This window comes from Dermochelys coriacea, chromosome 9, assembly GCF_009764565.3.
Source record: "Dermochelys coriacea isolate rDerCor1 chromosome 9, rDerCor1.pri.v4, whole genome shotgun sequence".
Lineage (NCBI taxonomy): Eukaryota > Metazoa > Chordata > Testudines > Dermochelyidae > Dermochelys > Dermochelys coriacea.
This window is the reverse complement of record NC_050076.1, coordinates 43,888,820-43,906,027: the sequence shown is the minus strand read 5'-3', so window position 1 is coordinate 43,906,027 and position 17,208 is coordinate 43,888,820. Positions and strand designations below refer to the sequence as shown.

Genomic DNA, 17,208 nt, shown 5'->3' with positions numbered 1-17,208 from the left:
CGGCGTCCTCTGACTCCCTTGACGCCTTTGAGGAGCAGTGGGCGCTGTCCGGGCTTCTCTGCTCGGTGTCCCCGTCCGGTTCCCTTCGTTTGACCCTTTGATCACACTCCTGTCCCTGTTATTTCATTAGTTGTCCCCTGAAATTAATTGGAATCTAGGTCCTCTGGATCCCCCTATTAGGATGGGTGGGATCCTTTAGCGGTGGACGGGCTTCGCCCGCCCACTTCCCGGATCCCAAAAAGACTACTTTTCTATAGCCACCTGGCCTTGCCCTGTCACAATAGCCACATGCTATAAGGTCCTTCCTATTCTAGTTCCGTCTTAACAATATTCAGGTACTGTAAAAAGAGATAGAGAATAAGTTTGTTTTTGCAGTCAGTTCATCTAGATTCGGTAGTTGTCAGAGAGGCAGCATGGCCTAGTGCACTGCACACATGACTGAAAGTCAGATATTCCTGAGGCCTGATTATTTGTGTGAGGTTTGGCAAGTCTCTCCACTTTTCTTTCTCAATTTCCTGTATGTATGTATGTATGTTTGAAAGCGGATTTCTGGCTGGATAAAAACAGAGACAATCTATTGTCTCTACTTGAGGAATCTCAAGTTCCTCTTTTGGAGAATTGTGTCTGTTTCGCAGAAATAGACTAGTACTATTGGACAAATGATCTTTTATTTTTTTCCACTAGTTGCTATTAGCATGTACCATAGCTATTAATTGAACTCATTTCCCAATCCTGTGTCTTGGAATTGATTCTGCATTAAGCACACAACATTTCTTTATTTCAGTAATGCTAATGCAAACCAGCTCAAATCAGAATGTTTAAAATTAATGCCTATGCTTAACTGTAAATGAAAATGCAGGATTTATACATTTGGAACAAGATCTTCAGATGGTGTACAAAAAGAAAAGGAGTACTTGTGGCACCTTAGAGACTAACAAATTTATTAGAGCATAAACTTTCGTGAGCTACAGCTCACTTCATCGGATGCATTTGGTGGAAAAAACAGAGGAGAGATTTATATGCACACACACACACACAGAACATGAAACAATGGGTTTATCATACACACTGTAAGGAGAGTGATCACTTAAGATAAGCCATCACCAGCAGCAGGGGTGGGAAAGGAGGAAAACCTTTCATGGTGACAAGCAAGGTAGGCTAATTCCAGCAGTTAACAAGAATATCAGAGGAACAGTGGGGGTTGGGGTGGGAGGGAGAAATACCATGGGGAAATAGTTTTACTTTGTGTAATGACTCATCCATTCCCAGTCTCTATTCAAGCCTAAGTTAATTGTATCCAGTTTGCAAATTAATTCCAATTCAGCAGTCTCTCGTTGGAGCCTTTTTTTTAAGCTTTTTTGTTGAAGTATAGCCACTCTTAGGTCTGTGATCGAGTGACCAGAGAGATTGAAGTGTTCTCCAACTGGTTTTTGAATGTTATAATTCTTGACGTCTGATTTGTGTCCATTCATTCTTTTACGTAGAGACTGTCCAGTTTGGCCAATGTACATGGCAGAGGGGCATTGCTGGCACATGATGGCATATATCACATTGGTAGATGCGCAGGTGAAGGAGCCTCTGATAGTGTGGCTGATGTGATTAGGCCCTATGATGGTATCCCCTGAATAGATATGTGGACAGAGTTGGCAACGGGCTTTGTTGCAAGGTTAGGTTCCTGTGTTAGTGGTTCTGTTGTGTGGTGTGTGGTTGCTGGTGAGTATTTGCTTCAGATTGGGGGGCTGTCTGTAAGCAAGGACTGGTCTGTCTCCCAAGATCTGTGAGAGTGATGGGTCGTCCTTCAGGATAGATTGTAGATCCTTGATGATGCGTTGGAGAGGTTTTAGTTGGGGGCTGAAGGTGATGGCGTTCTGTTGTTTTCTTCGTTGGGCCTGTCCTGTAGTAGGTGACTTCTGGGTACTCTTCTGGCTCTGTCAATCTGTTTCTTCACTTCAGCAGGTGGGTATTGTAGTTGTAGGAATGCATGATAGAGATCTTGTAGGTGTTTGTCTCTGTCTGAGGGGTTGGAGCAAATGCGGTTATATCGTACCGCTTGGCTGTAGACAATGGATTGAGTGGTATGATCTGGATGAAAGCTAGAGGCATGTAGGTAGGAATAGCGGTCAGTAGGTTTCCTATATAGGTTGGTGTTTATGTGACCATCGCTTATTAGCACTGTAGTGTCCAGGAAGTGGATCTCTTGTGAGGACTGGTCCAGGTGAGGTTGATGGTGGGATGGAAATTGTTGAAATCATGGTGGAATTCCTCAAGAGCTTCTTTTCCATGGGTCCAGATGATGAAGATGTCATCAATGTAGCGCAAGTAGAGTAGGGGCATTAGGGGACGAGAGCTGAGGAAGCGTTGTTCTAAGTCAGCCATAAAAATGTTGGCATACTGTGGGGCCATGTGGGTACCCATCGCAGTGCCGCTGATTTGAAGGTATACATTGTCACCAAATGTGAAATAGTTATGGGTGTGGACAAAGTCACAAAGTTCAGCCACCAGGTTAGCCGTGACAGTATCGGGGATACTGTTCCTTGACGGCTTGTAGTCCATCTTTGTGTGGAATGTTGGTGTAGAGGGCTTCTACATCCATAGTGGCTAGGATGGTGTTTTTAGGAAGATCACCAATGGACTGTAGTTTCCTCAGGAAGTCAGTGGTGTCTCGAAGATAGCTGGGAGTGCTGGTAACGAAGGGCCTGAGGAGGGAGTCTACATAGCCAGACAATCCTGCTGTCAGGGTGCCAATGACTGAGATGATGGGGCGTCCAGGATTTCCAGGTTTATGGATCTTGGGTAGCAGATAGAATACCCCAGGTCGGGCTCCAGGGGTGTGTCTGTGCGGATTTGTTCTTGTTCTATTTCAGGGAGTTTCTTGAGCAAATGCTGTAGTTTCTTTTGGTAACTCTCAGTGGGATCAGAGGGTAATGGCTTGTAGAAAGTGGTGTTGGAGAGCTGCCTAGTAGCCTCTTGTTCATACTCCGACCTATTCATGATGACGACAGCACCTCCTTTGTCAGCCTTTTTGATTATGATGTCAGAGTTGTTTCTGAGGCTGTGGATGGCACTGTGTTCTGCATGGCTGAGGTTATGGGGTAAGCGATGCTGCTTTTCCACAATTTCAGCTCGTGCACGTCGGCGGAAGCAGTCTATGTAGAAATCCAGGCTGCTGTTTCGACCTTCAGGAGTAGTCCACCCAGAATCCTTCTTTTTGTAGTGTTGGCAGGAAGGTCTCTGTGGGTTAATATGTTGGTCAGAGGTGTGTTGGAAATATTCCTTGAGTCGGAGACGTGTTCATTGTCTTTACACAGCAATCCTGATTTACTGCAGCTGAGGATCTGGGCCAAAAGTAGGAAATTGGGTGCACTGTAGCTCATTTTGTGCGTGCAATTTTGGTGGTCGCTTTTTGAAATTAGGACTCCTCACAGGTGTCTGACAAATCTTGTTTACTGATGTTATTTGAATGCTTACAAAGAGCAAAAGCAAAACTCTTTTAAAGTTTGGCAAAAAAAAAGGGGTGGGGGGATGCTGACATATTGAATGAAAAGTTCCCTTTCAGAGCACGCATGTACTGTTGATGTAAACTTCTGAGAATAGAGCTGAGGAAGAGCTGACGCCACCAGAAATGAGGGCCTCACTGATAGCATTATCTCCCCCTTAAACCTTGGTTTAAGTTTAATGCTTACTTGTTTTCCAGCTGAGCAGTTATCTTTCTCTCATGCTCTCTAAAAGTTTTTTTTTTTTTTTTTGGCTGGGACTTTTTGTCATATTTCTCCTGGCACCTGTTTTTCAATTTATGCAAAGCTAATGGAATAACTTACTCTCCTAAAATCAAAACAGATAAGCTGGTGTCCTATGGCTTGTCAGTCTAATGTGTCTCATTTTAAATTAAGCCATGCTCTTTATGTAAACTGAAGGCCCCTCCACCCCCGCTCTCCCCTCCTTCTGGTTTTGATTCTATTTGGTAGTTTTAGAAACACCTACTTAAATGTGCTGTTAACAGCTGTTTATTTTCATGCAACACTGAGCTTTTCACAGGCAGTGTAAATCTACTAGAGCAACTGACACACCTTGTTTATGCATTTTCAAGGTTCAGATCTGAGAACTGGAAATAGGGGTACATGTTTTCTATTGGGATCGGCTCGATCTGCTGAGAATAGGATCTGTTCATGACTCTTTGACTGTTTCAGAGGGACAGTTCCTATGCATTGGCAAATGTGTGCCCATGTTCCATTCTATCCGTATCAGATAGTTTAATCACAAAACCAAAGTTACCTCATCAGTTGTGCAAGAGTGACACAGTCATGGCTTATCTAGAGAGGGTCTGGGCATTTGCGAGCGCATTGCCCAGGCCCCTGTGAAGGAATTCTGACTTTTTAGAAGAGCAGGCATGGATTTAATGTGATTTATTTCTGGGGGCCTAATTCTTCCTCCATCTTTGAAAGTAATGGTTTGGTTCTCACCTACCCCTTCCTATTTATTCACCCCTTATGTCTTCTCCTTCAAATTCCAAACCCCTTTTCCAATAAGCCTAGTTCACATCTTTTTGGTTTGCTAGCTTAGGCCTCCATAACACTAAGTATGCTCCTTATTCTTCCCTTAGGGCAGCTCTACACTACAGACTAAGGTAATATAACTTACACTGGTCAGGGATGTGAAAAAGCCACTCCCCGCCTCCCCCCCAGCGATGCAAGTTTCTTGCTGTCCTCACTGGCACTATGTCAGCAGGAGACGCTCTCCCACTGACATAACTTCGACTTCTCGCCTAGGTAGAGTAACTATGGCAACAGGAGAGCACTCTCCCATCGGCATAGTGTGTCTTCACCAGCCGATGTAGCACTATAGTGTAGACTTTCCCTTTGGGAAACCCAGATGTTATCAAGAGTCTGTAAAAATAACATTAGCTATGGACACCCTTTCTCAGAGACTCTCCCACATGACAGCAGCGACTTTGTGGAACATCTTTTCATCTCTGGGATGGAACACCAGTGGCGGCCTCCCTATTGAGTCAGCTGCCCTTTCACTCCACTCAGTGGCGTTGGCCACCATTATAACCCAGTGGGCACTTTGATGAAGCAGTCCCTGTGCTGCATGAAGGAGTTTGGGGAGTGGGAGGAGGTGGACTTGTGACTAATATATGTACAGGTGCAGAACTGCTGGTTGAGTTCAGCAGGGTACTTATGTTTATGCCTGCCTGTCTTTGAGCCCATGAATAGGATATCGCTCCTGGAATGCTCTAGGGAAGTCTGCAAAATCTTTTGACTCAGGCTTTGTGCATTGGACCAAGATTTGCCAATAGAATACTTACATTTTTGTCATTGTTGGCTGACAAATTGGTGTGCTATTGCTCTGGAGAAATTAACTCTTAATAATCCCATGTGACAGATGTCAGTAGATCTGAAGAAGACAGCATATTGAATTATTGATGTAAATACCTATTTGACTGTTCTGCTATCTGACCTCTGCACTCCTGATATAAGATGATAATTATGATATTTGTAGGCTTTCCGAAGTTTCACTTATAGGAGCACATTTTATGTTCACCCCTGTGGTGTATGAATGAATGTGTCTGTCTATAAGAAATATTTTATCTACAGTTATGTAAATAAAACTTTGCCTGTCTGCACTATCCTAATTGGTACCTTTTTTTTTCCCATTTACGTAGAAAAATGATTATCTTCTCCCTTGCCAGAGCAGATTCAGTAGCAGGATGATCTAGGGAAATCTCATGTTGTTAGGACATAAGTTTTACAAATATGCTACTTCAGTACACCATGAAGTCTTATTAATACTAACCCATGGTTGTGAAAATAAATGAACAAAGGACATTCTGTGATTCAGTAGTGTCCATTTTTAAATTGTTTGCTCAATTTTCTTTACAAACTTATAAAATGAAGCAATGTATTATTTGTGCTACAGAAGTACCTAAAGGCCCCCCTCAAGGATCAGGACCCTATAATATAGTGCTAACACCTGGTTTCCAATCAATGTGAATTGGCAACCTCCTACTGGACAGACTGGGAAGAGTGTTAGACCTATAGTTGGGGAAGGCCCAAAACACACAGAGGCTTGATGGTTACGCGGCTTAGTGGGGAACAGGCTGTTGAGTGAGTTCAGACAAGTTGTGAAGGTACCTATCAATTTTTTGGAAGTGACTCTGCTTCTATATGAGATTGGCTACTCTTCCCAATCTACCAGTCAAGAGAAAATGTGAGCTAAATGCCAAACTACTCTCGCATTTCCTGGCTGCAGTCCCATGTGAAATCACAGCTAACTGAAAAGGGAGGGAAGGATGTCACTAGGTTAAATAAATTGAAGAAATTTGGGAAATGTTAACCATGGAAAACATAAATGATTTATGTGGCAAGGAGGGATTTCCAAAGTCAAAATCTCCCGCACACAGAATGCTGCCAGCAGCTCCCTCTAGCTTATATCAATGGGAGTCCATCTCAAGCATCTCTGCTGAGCTCAACTACGGCAATGTGACACATCAAACCAAACTGTAAAGCAGCCTGGGAACACCTCGTACTACCAGCTTCATGGCAGACCTCGTATACAATGCACTGTATTCTTGTCAATGCTCTGGCTTGCTTTATGCCCAGTGACATGGTATTTTCAGAGCTCCATCTTTCGTGGATTGTGTTAATGCTGTGTCCCACCTTATGCAAAAAGATGAACAGTAAATTAGTACTAATTTACAAAACTAATAGCCAGAGTCTCAGCTTGTGTAAACTGGCATAGGTCCACCTAAGTCAGCGGAACTGTGCCAGTTCATATTAGGTTGAGGCGGGTAAAAGCTATTCTCTGTGTATTAAATGGACACCATCAGCTTGACATTTAATCGGTTAAAAAAAAAAGCCTACATGTAACCCACACACCTTCTGGGTGTGGTGTTGTGTCCCATCTAGTGACACCAAGAGAGAGATTGTGTGTGTGTGTGAGAGTTTGTGTCTGCTCTACAGCCTTAGCTAACAGCTAGTTGGCTTTTAGCTCATGCAATAGAGGCTGATGCACTAAGCTCCAAAGGTCCCCGGTTCAATCCTGCCCACCAACAACTGGGGTCTGTTGGTGTTACAAGTGGGGGCTCGACTGGGGAGACTCTGAAGCTCGGGACATGCTTCCTCAACTAGGGGAAAAGCAAGAATATAACCCACACACCTCCTGAGTACGGTGTTCTGTCCCATCTAGTGGCACCAAGACAACTTAAAGAGAGAGAGAAATTGAGTCTGCATAACAGCCAGTTGGCTCTTAGCTCATGCACTAAGCTCCAGAGGTCCCCAGTTCAATCCCGCCCACCATCGACTGTGGTCTCTAGGCATTACATATAGTTTTAGGTTCTACTCCTACGTGGGAGGCCCCCTGACAAACCATTAGGTTTCACAGCCACATTTTTCCTACTTGGTAAATGATTTTTGCTCCCTTCTTGCTGAGCAGGAGGTCCACACAAACAATAGGGGATTTGATCCAATGAGATTACCAACGTGAACAATTAAGTATATGCATAATTGATTGCAGAATTAGAGCCTACTAACAGTACAGGGGAAACCATGAAGCTGATTAGGCACAAGGCAGGGGTGCTGGAACAATTTTTGTATTGAGGGTGCTGATGGTGGAACCAATTTATTTCCTGTTTGTTATTACTACTTCAAGCAAAAGGGTGTGGTACCCCTAGTTCCAGCAGGGGTGCTGTCCGGTACACCAGGTAAACAAACTGATGAAATTGATATTTTTTCCTCCAATCTGTTGTTGTAATTTTGTTACTTGAAACAATAACAGGTTTAAAAACCAACCCCAAAACTCCTGACTGAAGGGAAATTTTTAAGTTCACAACTTCCTTTAACTCTTTCCAGGAACTGATTTATAAAAGACTAGTTTAATGTACGACTGTCAATAAAGGCAAATACCATTATGTCCTACTGAAGCATGTTATAACAAACACTTGTGATTAAAAGTTCCTTAATGAAAGTGGGAACCTGTTTGAATTGTAACAACTGATTCTGTGGGTTGAATGCATGTGTGTTGCAAATATGCCTATTTGCACTCTTTTAATGTTTTCTCATTATTGACACTAAAAGAAGTTTTAATAATTTAGGTTCCTATCCTACAAACAATTACAAATGTACCTAATTCATGTGCACAGTTCTGCTAACTTCACTGTTAATGTAAAGTTAAGCATGTGTGTAACTTTTTGCAGGCTCATAATGGTTTGTAAAGTCTCCCTCTCTCTTTCACTGTATCTGCTTCCATCACTTGCCTTGTAAATGGTTTCCTTCCTCCACATCCTTTTTGAAAACAGGAAATAATTTATTTTAGGCTACTGTATGCGCAGCACTCAGTGCTGTGGGGCCCTGGTCTAATGGGGCCTCTGAATGAGACTTGAATGCAAAGTACTGTAGTGCTATTGTGAAAAGCAATACTAAGCCTCTCCAGCAGACAAAACTCTTCATGTTTGTTTGGTGGTGTGGCTTTTGTGCTGAAGGAATACAGTAATACAAGAAGAACACTTTATTTTGCAGAACGTACAATAAGATATTTGCAGAGCAAAAAGTGACTAGTCAGAAGACAGAGTGTCTCGGACTCAGGAGAAACTCGCAAAGACACTGTTTAACTAATGACAGGTTTCAGAGTAGCAGCTGTGTTAGTCTGTATTCGCAAAAAGAAAAGGAGTACTTGTGGCACCTTAGAGACTAACAAATTTATTTGAGCATAAGCTTTCGTGAGATACTGTGGTTCGGAAATGCATCCGATGAAGTGAGCTGTAGCTCACGAAAGCTTATGCTCAAATAAATTTGTTAGTCTCTAAGGTGCCACAAGTACTCCTTTTCTTTTTACTGTTTAACTAAATGATTCTAAAAATAACATCACATATTCACTTTAAATTTGCTGAAAACTGCTCTCCAGGAGTTTAAAATAACACCAGTACTGGTGCACTGTAATATCCTTGCTAGCCAGGCTGCAGATGGAACATGCAAACTACTAGGTGGCTCTAAATTTTGGTGTAAGACTCTCTAGGGTTTTTTTTAAGTCAGAAAGATAGAAGATGTTTTGCTTTGTCACTGGCAAAGTTTGAACAATTCCTGCTCATTTCAATAGACGTTTGAGCTCTTGGAAGGGTTTTACTTGATTAACATTTTTTTGCTGCTGGCGGTAGACAGGTCTGACTATCAGAATTCTCTCTGCAAGACTCCAGCACATACCTAAGAAAATCCTTATTGGTATTTGGTATTTCTCTAATAAAGTTTTTTTTTTTTGCAGGTGGCTTGTGAACTTCATTAGAAATCTGCTCATCACTCTGGCGTGTTGGATTTGTAAGAGAACACAGCTTCTCACCATTGTTAGAAAACCAGCAGATACTTAAAAATGAGTAGTGGTTGCTCTAACTCAAGTATTAGCCAACAACAGGTAACAAATACATTAGCAGTTCAAATAATACAGAGGAGACTTTGTTTTGAAGTCTAATAATAGATTTCATTGTCTTTATTGGGATAACAATCCTTTAGTCAGTCAACATTTGGACAATGCTTTAAGGATGTAGAGTGCTAGATAATGGTTAAGTGTTAAGTTCACAGGGGCTTGCTCCTATTAGCAAGCTGACAAAGTTCCTGTTAATTTTAGTGATCCAGGATCAGCTCTATATGGACTTGAGTAGTCTTCACTCACATGAGTCCTGCTGATTTCAATGGGACTGCTCCTGTTGCTGGGGCTGTCTACACTAGAAATGCTACAGCGGCACAACTGCAGCACTGTAGTGTAGACACTTACTAGAGTAACAAAAGGGGTTCTGTCACTGTAGTAAATTCCACCTCTCCAAGAGGAAGTAGCTAGGCCTGCCGAAGAATTCTTCCATTGACCTAGTGATGTCTACACCAGCACTTAAGTCATCTTAATTACATTGCACAGGGTGTGAAATTTTACACAGCTCTGAAGGATGTAGTTAAGCCATCTAACTCTGTAGGGTAGACCAGCCCTAAGACAAACACAAGGAAAGGTTTGTATATTTGGGCCCTAGTTTTGCAGATCTATTTTCCATGGCTCAGTCTGTACCATTACCTGCCTTTTAAGTGGCCCCATTCCTTTCTCTGAGAGTTCACGGATGATAGAAATAGAAAATAAAGGGAGCTTTATATGGTCAGACATCTATGCTTATGAATGAATGGCTGGAACTTGGGGATACTGGGTTTGTTCAATCAGAAGTATAAGATTGGCTCCAAGATGTCAAAATTTGATTGCCTGTATTTCAGGTGCTGAACCTATTCACGCTAGTATAGATGGAGCCTGTACCCTATACCCTGTACCCTGCTGGTGTGCACTAAAGGTTCCCTAGTGTGCTTTATTGTAGTACTATTTCAAACAGCACTATGTTAAAGTACAGTAAGAAACATTAAGAAGAGAGTACTCATTATAATATATACTACTGTAATAAGTAATATAACTCATTATGGTGTATACTACACTCATTACAGTAAACCCTAAACCCCACCTGTTTTTGGACATTTACATAGAACTTAAAAATAAACTCTGAACAATGAAATGTATACATCCTGAAGAACAGAAACCTGCCTATGGCTCTGGGCCAGAAAAATTACTTCCAGCACCGATACTGAGTAACAGGCACTGTGCATATGGTTGCTAGTTTCCCCACCAACTCCTGTGCACTTCTGGAGTGGGAAACCATCCCCCTTGGTTGGATTGCAAGGTGGCCAAACTACTCTCCTCACCCTGGGAGACAGATAGTCAGATACAGACACGTAGGGTGCGGGGAGCCAGTGCCCAGCTCCTCTACATAGGATTTCCAATTCCTTGTTCTTGGCCACTTCACACCACTTGAGCATCTGCCCTCTCTTTGCCGCTCTCATATCCCGAGGGCAGGTCTACACTAGAAAGTTAAGTTGACCCGCTTAAGTTGCTCAGGGGTGTGAAAAACCTACACCCCTGAGCTACGTAGTTAAGCCGACCTAATCCCAGTGTAGACAGCACTAGGTCGATGGACAAATTCTTCCATCAACCTAGCTACTGCCTCTCGGGGGGTGGATGAACTAATGTGATCGGAGAAGCCCTCCCATTGCTGAAGTGATACAGCGGCACAGCTAAGTATCAACATAGCTTGAAAAACATACCTGAAGGCACTGGCATGTACAGAGCTGGCAGCCATGCTCTGGTCACCTTCAATGCCCACCTATGTCCAGGCACCACACACCGCTGTAAATACCAGAGCTGCTTTTAGACTGCCAGCATATCGTCATTTACACCTGTCCCAGTGTGTTCCCCTCTGCTTTGAAATGACCTGCCCTCTGTGTTTCCTGCTGTTGATTTGCTGCCTTGGCATCACAACACTCTAGCAACAGATGGTCTTTCTCCTAACAACCCAAACTCTCTGTCTCTTCCACATAGCTGCTCAATTATTTTCTGCAGAAGGTGGGGTGTTCTGCATTTGTTGGAGCGCTGTGCTGCAGAAAGCTCCTCTCTTCCCCTAGATATTCTGTATTGTACCCTAAATTAATATCAAACCAAGAGCATTTTGAGAATAAAAAAATTTAAAAAACCAAAACACTAACATAGACTCATTGGCTCCAGCCAGCTGTTTAATGAGACTATGTGTTCGGAGTGCGATCAGTCACTTACAGATTTGCAGAAGTTTCCTATGAGCTCACTAAGGTTTCAGTGCAGCTATCTTGAAACTCACGTGTTGTTTATAAAATCCGTGTTCTCCACAGTGTTCTTTAAAACAGGTTTGTTATTGAAATGGTAGTTTCTGACCAAGTGCAAGAACCAGGGACAGATTCAGGCAGGGAGCCTTGAGCTGGTGATGTCATTTCAGATATTAAATATCTATTTAAAAATTAGCAAAGTGGGGATTTTCACACAGCTGGCATGAAAGTTCAGCACCCTACACTCTTTGGAGAAGGAAAATATGGAATTGGGGCTGGGGGAGGTCTCCCATATAACTCAAATAAGGAGCATCGGCCTGGGTTGATATTGAATTTAGGACCTCATCAAAGTCCATTAAAGTCTTTCCATTGATGCTAGTGGCTTTAGATCAGGCCTTTAGATGGATTGAGAAGTCTAGAAAAAATTTCTAGTTCCCTCACTGCTTCTTTTGATTAGTTGTTTCTTGCCCTCTTTTTCAGGCTCAGCATCCTTCCCTGTGTTAATCACCTCATTCTGATACACCATACATTATGGTTGCCATCAATCTACTGAAAAAATGCATGTATGGACTCCTGTTATTGCTTGTGGTTCTGACTATTTGCTTGTGGAGGGAAACAAGAAAAGGCTACTACGTTCCCTTCAAAACAGAAAGCAAAAGTTTTCAGATTCTCAGAGCTCTGGGAAAAGGAGACGTATTTACATCTCGACTCCTTTCAAGCAAAGCTGTCAATGTGAAGGACCAGTTATCTGTTGCTTTGCCTGTCAAACTGGAAAAAGTAAATGGCAGCATCTCTCTAACCCCTCCAGGAAACAATGCAGTGGCAAAGTCCAAGAAATCAGTACTCTCTGTGAATGTCTGGAATGAGGAAAGTTCATCAAAGAATCTCATACCCAGGCTGCAAAAGGTCAAAAACAATTACCAGTCCATGAACAAGTACAATGTGACTTACAAAGGGAAAAGGAATACTGCCAGACTCAGTCCAGAGAAACTGCTCTGCCAGCTCCGGGACAGAGTGAATGTGACAATGATCCATGGGTCAGACGGTCCATTCAATACCTCTGAATGGCAGAAGTATCTACCAGAAAAAAACCTCAGCCAAGAAGTTGGCCACTTCCGTCAATGCGCTGTCGTGTCTTCAGCAGGATCTCTGAAGTCCTCACATCTGGGACCAGAGATAGGTTGGTATTACTCTGTTAGGATAAAACAACATCATCTGGCTTTTGAATTTTGTGAGGCTGGAACAATCCACCATCACACTTGATTTACCCATGGAGAAAGTTCTATGTAAAATTAATCTGAGAATTCACAAAGACATTTGCACCATCTTGAAATATTCAATTAAGATTCTTATTGATTGCAGGTGTGCGTGGTGGAGAGCAGAGAGAATGAGCAGGTACTCTTAGTGTGTACCCTTAGTACACATTTAAAATGTGTACATTAATCTTTAACACTTGAAACCACAATTGGTTTAATTGAACTAAGTGTGGGCCAGGATTCAGCTCAAGATCCGTGCTCATTTCTGCACCATACAGTATGATGGAGACCACTTGTGTCCACTAGAATTCTCACTGCAAGGGAAGGGTTGCAGTGGTACAAAGCAGCTGCAGGCTCCACTCTGGAGACCTCTAGGGAGCCGAAGTCCCCTAAAGCAGTGGTCTCCAAACTTTTTGCATCGCGCATCCCCAGGGCCAGCTCTAGGGAACCAAAAAAAAAAAAAAAAGAGCTGCCACCGGCATGCTGCCAAAGACGGAGCAGGGAGAGCCTTTGGTTGTGCTCCTCTTGCAGCGCACCCCCAGGGATGGTCTTGCGCAACCCCTGGGGTGTGCATATCCCATTTTGGAGACCACTACCCTAAAGAGAATGGGTAAGGCAGGCTGGGACAGGGGATGGCCATGGCAGCTGCAGGAAGCATTATAGTGATACCGATATAACTCCCCAGGTGAACACTCAGATTCCCATTTGAGTGCCTTTGTTTGGTTTAATTTATGTCACTTTGGAAAGAATTTAAGCTAAACTGGTGGAGGGAAAAAGCCACTCTTAAATGGGAATGGGTCCATATGGGGTAGGTACACTGGTATCACTATATCAGTTTAACTATACTGATAGCATATACCAGTATAACTGTAAAACTTTCCCATGTAGACAAGGCCTTTGGCTCTGGAGAAGGAAGAAGGAGAGGAGGAAGCAGTGTTTCCTAGTGGGTAGATCACTGGGCTGTCACTCAGAAGACCTGATTTCTATTTCTGGCTCTAACATTGGCCTGCTGGGTGACTTTGAGCATGTCACTTTGCCACTTTGTGCCTCAGTTTCCCATCTGTAAAATATGAGTAATGACACAGTTTTCCTTTTTAAAGTGCTTTTAGATCTACTGATGAAAAATGCTGTAGAAGAGTTTAGGTGATACTATTATTTATTTTATTATTCATTATTTAACGTATCCATTCTCTGTAACTGCAGAACGTCTGGCCTACCCCAGCCTTGCTGTAGTTGGAGCTCTTAAGTGCTACTGCAATCCAAATAGCTAATATTAGTAATAATAGGGAGGAGAGACTATGAAGGAAGACACAGAAACAAAACTCAGGAAAATCTATGCTGTCATCTGTTATCGGAAAGAAAAGAGAGTGAAGCCATGAAGGGAAAGTAGAACACAACTAAGAGTATAGTAAGGTTTCAGAGTAGCAGCCGTGTTAGTCTGTATTCGCAAAAAGAAAAGGAGTACTTGTGGCACCTTAGAGACTAACAAATTTATTAGAGCATAAGCTTTCGTGAGCTACAGTCACTTCATCGGTCATCACTTCATCACTTCACTTCAGTCACGATGAAGTGAGCTGTAGCTCACGAAAGCTTATGCTCTAATAAATTTGTTAGTCTCTAAGGTGCCACAAGTACTCCTTTTCTTTTTAAGAGTATAGTAGGTTACATTTGGCAAAGTACCTATTAACATTACACAGCTGTTTTATTCCTTTAAAGTGCAGGAGGCATCATGTTGAGCTGTGAGGTAGCATAGTTATTTTTTACCCTAGCCACTAGGCTCAGTCCTCAGGCTACTGAGCATCTGTTTTTTCAGGCCCTGGGAAATAAAGGACATTCCTCTTCATTATTTCCCAGTCGCTGATTTGTAACAAATCACAAGGAGAATTGTTTACCCAAGCGTGTTTTGGGGACCTGTATTGAGCAGGTTTCTTGGATGTCAGCTTGTGCTCTCTACATGTGTGCTGAGTTTTTAACAATAAAATACATACAGCTGGAAATGGTTAGTTTCATTTAAACCAAATTAGGAGACAGAGAAAACAGCACACATAGTAATCATTTAAATGCCAGCATGAAAAGAATCAACCTTTTTAATACCTGTGATGAATCCAGCTCTGTATCTCTAACAAATAATTATGAGGAAAATTCTGCATTGATTATATACCTGCCATATTTTTAACATACCTGAGTTAGATGCTTTTCTCTCACTCACACATAATAGCCATTGGTTAACGTTTAATAACTCTTCTCTCTTTGCTGCTTTCAGACACCCATGATGCAGTTTTGAGATTTAACGGGGCTCCTACCATAGGGTTTCAGACTGATGTGGGTGAAAAGACAACAGTCCGTCTTGTTAATTCCCAGGTAAGTCTGCCTGGCAAGTGTGCTACATGACAGAGAGGGAAAGTGTATTGAGTATGTGACTGAGGGCCCATTTCAGCTCTTATTGTGCAGTCTCTCCTTCACTGCAAGGATTGAGTAGGAATAGCACCAACAGCAGAGTGATCAACGGTGAATGGCAGCTTTTCTTACGGTATTTATGGAAGAAGAGAGCCACATCTCTGGCTTTGAACATGAGATCTCTACCTCACACTCTTGGGACCTTTATGTAGCAGCACCTCGAGGTGTCATTTCTCTCTGGAGGGAGAGAACAAGTAGAGCAGAGGCGGGCAAACTTTTTGGCCCAAGGGCCACATATGGGTATGAAAATTGTATGATGGGCCATTAGTGCTCATGAAATTGGGGGTTGGGGTGTGGGAGCAGATGAGGGTGTGGGCTCTGGGGCACAGCTGAGAATGAGGGGTTGGGGGTGCAGGAGGTTGCTTTGAGCTGGGACAGGGGTTCGGAGGGTGGGAGACGGATCAGGGCTGAGGCAGGGGGTTGGAGCACAGGAGGGGGTCAAGGGTGCAGCCTCCTGGTGGTGCTTACTTCAAGCAGTTCCCAGAAGCAGAGCATGTTCCCCTCTCTGGGTCCTATGTGGAGGCGAGGCCAGGCGGCTCTGCACGCTTCCCTGTCTGCAGGTGCCACCCCTGCAGGTCCCATTGCCCATGGTTTCCGACCAATAGAAGCTGCAGGGGCAGTGGTTGGGGTGGGGGCAGCGTGTGGAGCCACCTGGCTGCCCCTATGTGTAGGAGCTGGAGGGGGGACATGCCGCTGCTTGTGGGAGCTATGTGGAGTGGGACAAGCCTCGGACCCCACTCCCCGGCTGGAGCTCGAGGGCCGGATTAAAATGTCTGGAGGGCCGGATGCAGCTCCTGGGCCATAGTTTGCCCACCTCTGAGGTAGAGCCTGCAAACAAATTCTATACATAGTATATAATATAGTTTTTTGTCTGGTGAAAAAAATGTTCCTGGAACCTAACCCCCTATTTACATTAATTCCTATGGGGAAATTGGATTCGCTTAACATTGTTTTGGTAAAAGTCGCATTTTTCAGGAACATAACTACAATGTTAAGCGAGGAGTTTGCGTTCTGTAGTTTCCACATCGGAGTGTTTTAAAACTTTTAAGACTTCTGAAAATGGCTTTTCCCCATATGTCATTTTATTCCTGTACCTCCTTCCGCCATACTCCCTTCCAGGCATTCCAGAGGTATTTGGCTCTTTAACCAGAGAGAAGGCTGTGAAGATTAAACAACTCTATAACCTAGGTCTATGAGAATGTATGTTGGTAGCATTTAAGTTAAGAAGATCTGGGGCATGAAATATCTTCTGAGTTCTGGATGCTCTACATCTTGTCCCTCTCAGATTTTGGAAGGCACTTCAGGTTCTTAAACCTTGGGTCGAGTGCTGTAGCTATCTTTAGAAATCTCATATAGGTACCTTCCTTGCATTTTGTCAAATCTGCAGTGAAAGTGTTCTTAAAATGAATACGTACTGGGTCATCGTCCAAGACTGCTATAACATGAAATATATGGCAGAGTGGGGGTAAAAGAGAGCAGGAGATATAATTCTCCCCCAAGGAGTTCAGTCACAAATTTAATTAATGGATTATTTTTTTTAACAAGTGTCATCAGCATGGAAGCATGTCCTCTGGAATAGTGGCCAAAGCATGAAGGTGCATATGAATGCTTAGCATATCTGGCATGTAAATACCTTGCAATGCTGGCTACAAAATTGCCACGCGAACGCTTGTTCTCACTTTCATGTGACATTGTAAATAAGAAGCGGGCAGCAATATCTCCTATAAAAGTAAACAAACTTGTTTGTCTTAGTGATTGTCTGAATAAGAAGTAGGACTGAGTAGACTTGTAGGCTCTAAAGTTTTACATTGTTTTGTTTTGGAGTGCAGTTATGTAACAAAAAAAAATCT

At 43.0% G+C, this 17,208-nt stretch overlaps 1 protein-coding gene across 11 annotated transcripts in view; it reads left to right on the top strand.

The window, feature by feature from the left end:
• Positions 1 to 17,208, top strand: part of ST6GAL1 (ST6 beta-galactoside alpha-2,6-sialyltransferase 1) — a 120,608-nt gene that overhangs the window by 83,059 nt on the left and 20,341 nt on the right. For all 11 annotated transcript variants that reach the window (XM_043492751.1, XM_038416662.2, XM_043492748.1 and 8 more), the window contains 3 exons: positions 9,253 to 9,399; positions 12,126 to 12,825; positions 15,165 to 15,262. In XM_043492751.1, the coding sequence (XP_043348686.1) occupies positions 12,177 to 12,825; positions 15,165 to 15,262 (747 nt within the window). In that variant the 5' untranslated portion in view covers positions 9,253 to 9,399; positions 12,126 to 12,176. The remainder of the gene's footprint in view (positions 1 to 9,252; positions 9,400 to 12,125; positions 12,826 to 15,164; positions 15,263 to 17,208) is intronic.